The 5,972-nt window shown below is 42.2% G+C and overlaps 1 protein-coding gene across 1 annotated transcript; it reads right to left on the bottom strand.

Moving 5' to 3' along the window:
• Nucleotides 1-742: 742 nt before the first annotated feature.
• On the bottom strand, nt 743-3,238 carry LOC121581604 (Krueppel-like factor 2). Its single transcript, XM_041897097.2, has 3 exons — nt 2,909-3,238; nt 1,815-2,805; nt 743-1,630 (listed from the first exon to the last, which is right to left on the bottom strand). Exons 1-3 carry the CDS (start codon nt 2,975-2,977, stop codon nt 1,455-1,457), a joined length of 1,236 nt encoding a protein of 411 aa, XP_041753031.1. The 5' UTR covers nt 2,978-3,238; the 3' UTR covers nt 743-1,454.
• Between the last annotated feature and the right edge of the window lie 2,734 nt (nt 3,239-5,972).

The following is a 5,972-nucleotide window of genomic DNA, read 5'->3' as shown; positions in this document are numbered from 1 at the left end:
GCCAAGAATGTTTTCAACTGTGATCTACTACTCCATGGACCAGTTTCCCAGACACAGATTAAGCCTAGTCCTGAGTTAAACACCATGCTCAATGGAGAATCTCCATTGAAAGTGTGTTTTAGTCCAGGAGACTTAATCTCAGTCCTGGAAACCTGCCCCAAATGTATAATTTCAGTATTAGTTTATCATAAGACCCTTTGATGTCCATGTATAATTTAGCCATCAGAAACATATGCGTCCCAAATGGCACCCTATTCCATAAAGAAATATATACTTTGTAGGAAATATAGTGCCATTTGGGACTGCTGTGTTGTGCTGTGCCCCCTGTCTTGTCCTGTCCAGATGTCTGCCCAGCCAGTCTCTCTCTCCCTCTCTGTAATTATGGAAATGTAATGTTTGTATTTATAGGCTTAACCCACAAGAGGCTGGCCTTGTCTGACTAACAGCTGGAAAACATAATTGTTTCAATTTAACCAAGTCTTCGAGGTTGAGAGGGGGTATATAGAGTAGCAGTGTGTATACACGCTTATAGTCTAATGGATTGTGTAATAGGTTGTCTGTAGGATCTTAGGTCTGTTCTTCAGCATCTATTTACAGTCTAAATATAAAGCCCATATTATGGGGTGGATGTGTTTCACTAAGCTATAGTATAATGTGTGAACAACCTTCTAAAAAAAAGGAACATCTTTGGTGACTATGCGGCTAAATGCATGATTGCACACATTGAGATATCAATCAAGCGTGTAATACAAATCAAGAATATATTTAAATGTATTGTAACATTTACAATACATAAACAATTTACAGTATACAATTCATATACACTTCTGTAAAAAATAATCATACACAGGACATCCAGCCCTGGTAATGTACAAAGGGTCTGGACCCATCTGTTTGCACTCAAACCATACAATTTCAACCAAAAGTGTACGATTTCCATGAAAACAGAACACAGTTGAGTGTAAGGCAAGCTACAGTATTTGGGCCATCCAAAAAAAAACATTCAGGCAGTTTAAATAACAAAACATTGTCTTTCACTCATAGCAGACTAAGTAAACTTGTCTTGTTATTTTGGTGGCCTTGTAGTTCTGCCATAGACAGTGTTTACAGTAGCACACAGTCAGAATAATAGAAAGGCACTTGTGTCAAACACAGCACTCCAGTTTTGTAATGGAAAGAGAAGAAGTACAGGGCCAGCCCCACATAGGACTGTTTACTCAAAAACAAACACCCTATTAAGCGTTCTAAAGCTTTAATATAACAAATATAACCAAGGTAGTACCAGCTACGTTATTACAAAATAATAACACTAAACATTTTTTTTCAATATATATATATATGTATAAAAAAAATGGCATGTTTAAATATTTTAAATAAAAGACAGATAGGCCTAATCAAAATAGGCATGAAGGACACTCCTTAATAACCCCCAATCAGTCCTCGTGTACATCACATCACATATGTCTCTTCATGTGAAGCGCGAGGTGGTCGGACCGGGAGAAGGCGCGATCACACAGGTGGCACTGGAAGGGCCGGTGACCGGTATGTTTGCGGAAATGGCGGGTCAGTTCGTCGGAGCGAGCGAATTTCCAGCCGCAACCTTCCCAGCTGCAATGGTATGGCTTTTCACCTGAGGAGACAGAACAAAAGAAACATCAGCATAAGCTCTCTTGAGTATAAACAAGCAACTAGGCCTACATTTATTCACCAATAATATGGCCCTGTAATATTATACGGTCACGCGTAATAGTGTGTAATGTTACATGTTATGGTGCATAATGTGCTAAAAAAACAAACAAAGATATCTATCTTACCAGTGTGCGTTCTGTGATGCGCCTTCAGATGCGAGCTCTTGGTGTAGGTCTTTCCGCACCCAGCGAATGTGCAGGTGTGCGTCGCCGTGCGCTTCCGTGGCCAGTTGCGGCGACCTCTCTTTGGTTTGGTCTCCAGCAGCTCCAGCGGAGAGGACGGGGGCGTCAGCAGTACCCTCTGTGTGTTCGGCTGCATGCTGAGTCCCTCCTCGTACACGCCGAACTGGTGAGCGCCTTGGTATGGTCCAAGCTGCATCTGGGTGGCTTGAGCCGCCCCGGGGTGGTGGTGTGGGTACGCCGCTGAGGAGTGGTAGTTCTGTGGGAAGCTCATGGAGTGACACATCGGGGGCTGCTGGTGGCACTCGGAGCTCCCCTGATCGTTGGGGCTGAGCGGCGGCGTCATGTTGCTGGCTGCCGGCGGGGAGATGGCTACTTTCGGCTGCTCGAAGGACATCATGCACGACACGTTGCCCTCTTGCTTGATTTTTGGACAACTCTGGGGAACCATGCCCATAACAGGTCCATAACCGTCCATGGACGGCTCCACTTTGATGTTATCTAACATGTCCTGTCTGGGAAACGGCGCAGAGTTGACATACAACCTTCCCTGGGTGCTAGAGGTGTTGCGCGTAATACCAATTACGTAGTTGTTCTCCCCCTCGTACCTGAGAAGCTCCGCCATCAGGCTGGTGCTGTAGGTAGGAGGCGGGGAGTTGTGCTCACTGGACAGGTAGGATGGCATGGGGCTCTCGGTGGTGAACGGGTTGTCTGGCTGATCCGCCGAGGACATGTAATACTCCGCTACACCTGCTCCCAGCGCAGCGGTAGCCATGCTGTCTGAGCCAGTGGTGTTGGCCAGAATAAAATCCAGATCTAAGTAATTACAAAGGTCCCCGTCGTCCTTTCTCCCGATACTGCGACTGTCCATGTTCTGTACCATATCAAGCACGGAGCAGCTGGAAGAAATGGGTTTGTCCATCTCGCTTTTCCACTTCTGCAACAACCAAGAGGAATAGGGCATTAGACATACAACACAGAGCTGAATCTCCAACAGAAGGCTATGAACATAACACTTTTAGGTCTGTAGTCTTACTTACATGTTCACAACTTTTGGTTTGGTTTGAAAATGTCGAGATGGATGGCAAAATCACCCCGGATAAAAACATTTTTAAAAAGGTGACACGTTCGTTTTTGTCAAAGTGAGTGCCCTTTTGCGCTCACCTTTCACCAGAATCAGTGCGTTCTATCTAACTGTTGCTCTTCCAAAGTTGCGCTTCAAAGACATGAGCAAGTTTGAATGGTAGTAGGAGGTTCTCCAAGCTTATAACTATGGTAGCCGAGTAGCTGGACCAATTGAGCGCAGCCGAGGAAATACGTTCAGGATGATGGTAAATTTAGCTCCGGTATATAAAGCGGTCCTCCAGTGAGCTAAGTTATTGCGCTCTATCTCTCTCCCCACTCGGCCGTTCAGGCGAGCCTATAAACACTGGGGAACCTCCCTCCACAAAGATGACGCAGCCGGGTTGTAGAACAACCCACCCGGAGGCGAGGAAGGGAAGGGGGTTACTCGAAAGTTGGAAAATACTTGCAAGCAGGGGTGTATTCATTACGGAAACCGTTTAATGTTTAAGAACCAAACGGAAGCAAACAGAGCAAACGTTTCGAAACGGGGAGGGACCTAACTGAATTTGTCCAATAGAAACTCTCGTTTGCATGTTCCATTTGGAGTATATTGTTTCTGTTGCAAAACGGAAGAAACGTTTTGCAACAGAATCGTTGTAAAGATTACACCCCTGGTTAAACCATGGGTTACTAGTTGTCGAAAACACAATATGTCATCATTACACATACTTATACCATGACATTGTTGAATATTCCTTTCTGATTGGCTTCTAGAGTGTGCATTATTTCCCTTTATAAACTGGGTGGTTAAAACCCTGAATGCTGATTGTCTGACAGCCGTGGTATACCACAGGTATGACTAAACATATATTTTTACTGCTCTAATTACATTGGTAACCAGTTTATAATAGCAATAAGGCACCTCTGGGGTTTGTGGTATATGGCCAATATACCACGGCTAAGGGCTGTATCCAGGCACTCCGCGTTGCGTCATGCATAATAATAGCCCTTAGCTGTGGTATATTGGCCATATACCACAACCCCTCTGGCCTTATTGCTTAAATAACGCACTGTATATTTGGACTGCATAATTCAATGGCAATAGTTCATGTTTAGTTTGAGCTGCTTTTGAAAGCAAAAGCCTAATTAAAAACAGTATTGGTTTTGTTGAATTCGATTTTCATTATACATTTACATTTTAGCAGACACTCTTATCCAGAGTGACTTACAGTTAGTGAGTGCATACATTTTCATACTTTTTTCATACTGGCCCCCGTGGGAAACGAACCCACAACCCTGCCGTTGCAAGCGCCATGCTCTACCAAGTGAGCTACACAGGGCCCACAGTAGAAGTGTGACACTGGCAGTCGGTCACACAACAGTGGGTTGTGAATGCATCATGTCCATGGTCTGTCCACGGGTGTCAGCCGCATCTGAGTGTCCAGGGAGCAGGTCCCTTGGGTGGGCAGAGGGTTTAAAGTTTGTTTGGTCTCATCTCACAAGCTCCTAGCAGCAAGGGTAACATGGTCCGACTGGCCAGCTCCCCACTATCACCAGGAACAACACAGTGCAGAGGGGAATCTCTTTCCATTTGAACAATACTTTATATTCTACTGTTAACTCGTCTTACCTTGTGTGTGTCAACTATACTGAACTATCATCATTAGTTAGAATCCTCCCGGGACTCATTTCAGAATTGAGTTGCGAATTGCTCTTTAATTCCAATTCAATTCTTGAATTTGAATTGGCCACACCCCACAGGAAGCAGAATTTGAATTGAATTCGAATTAAATCAAATTTAATTTAATTAAAATGGCTTATTCTCCTCATCACCAAATAAATGTTTATTTTGACATAATGTATGGTTACCAATACCATGTAGCATTAGGTTGAAACATTTCATTTTTAAAACTCACTCTCCTAAAACTATTTTAAGTAATTACAGTGGTCTGGAAATATTCTAACTAAGATCATGTTGTGGGTTGTCTATAATAATTCATTATTCCCTTAATGTTTTTAAATATGAGAAGAAAATAAAAACATTTCCCAGAATGCATTAGATCAAACACTGCAGTATAGAAAGGAAAAATCTAACATCTCATGACAAAGAAAAATACAGTTTGAGTTATAATCAAACTAAGATTTGAAATGGTTGTGTATTCTTTGCGTTAATAAGTGGCATATCCTTTTGATAAAATATTTCTAAAATGAATGAGACTTTCATGTCTCAGTTAAATTGATTTAAATTTGCTTTATCTTGGCCAGGTCGCAGTTGTAAATGAGAACTTGTTCTCAACTGGCTTACCTGGTTAAATAAATAAAATAAAATAAAAATTGTTTTGAATTCAATTCTACTTCCTTGAATTAAAATACAACTCAAATTCTGCTTCCTGTGGGGTGTGGCCAATTCAAATTCATGGTTTGAATGCAATTAAATACAGAAATTCCGAATTGACCACAACCCTGCTTATTACAGAGATTATGATTAGACAGTCTGGCCTGGGGGAAAGTGTTATGTGTCTACTGTAATATATGCATAGAGAGGAATAGCCTTTTGGGTATGACATAGCTTATTAGCATGCTTGAGACTGTTGTGAATTCATAATGTATGCACAAGATGACCGGGGAGGACTGTGCATCTGTGAGTTGGATATATAATTGATGTTATGTACAATGGCCCTGTTTGTTTGAGATTAATCATCTGCCTTTTCCCATTTATTAGCCGAATACACACCTACAGTAAGTGATGGACACTGTTAGAAAATACTGATGACGGTTTCCACTGTGATTATTTTAATGAGCGTGAATGCTTTAGCTGAATGTGTTTTTATCATATTATTGTAGTCAGTGTGTGATTATTCTCCCATAGGTCCCCTGTTCTGTTCTCCAGCTGGGCTGTAGAATCCTCAGCACCATCCTCCCCACAGAGATGCATCAAACAGAATGAGCCCTGATTAAAAAGCCTGCTTGAAACTTCAATGAATATTTTCAAGTGTTTAACCTGGGAGGAAGATAGCGCACAGATAATAAATTGTCTAA

The sequence above is a fragment of the Coregonus clupeaformis genome, unplaced genomic scaffold, assembly GCF_020615455.1.
Source record: "Coregonus clupeaformis isolate EN_2021a unplaced genomic scaffold, ASM2061545v1 scaf0102, whole genome shotgun sequence".
NCBI lineage: Eukaryota > Metazoa > Chordata > Actinopteri > Salmoniformes > Salmonidae > Coregonus > Coregonus clupeaformis.
Note: the sequence above shows the minus strand (reverse complement) of the source record. Positions and strands in the feature narration are given on the sequence as shown.

Excerpts from the sequence above, each read along its gene's own strand:
- LOC121581604 (XM_041897097.2), bottom strand. The coding sequence starts at position 2,977 with ATGTTTTTATCCGGGGTGATTTTGCCATCCATCTCGACATTTTCAAAC. Across the intron at positions 2,806-2,908 it reads AAACCAAAAGTTGTGAACAT|AAGTGGAAAAGCGAGATGGA; the intron begins GTAAGTAAGACT and ends TGGTTGTTGCAG. Across the intron at positions 1,631-1,814 it reads GCATCACAGAACGCACACTG|GTGAAAAGCCATACCATTGC; the intron begins GTAAGATAGATA and ends CTGTCTCCTCAG.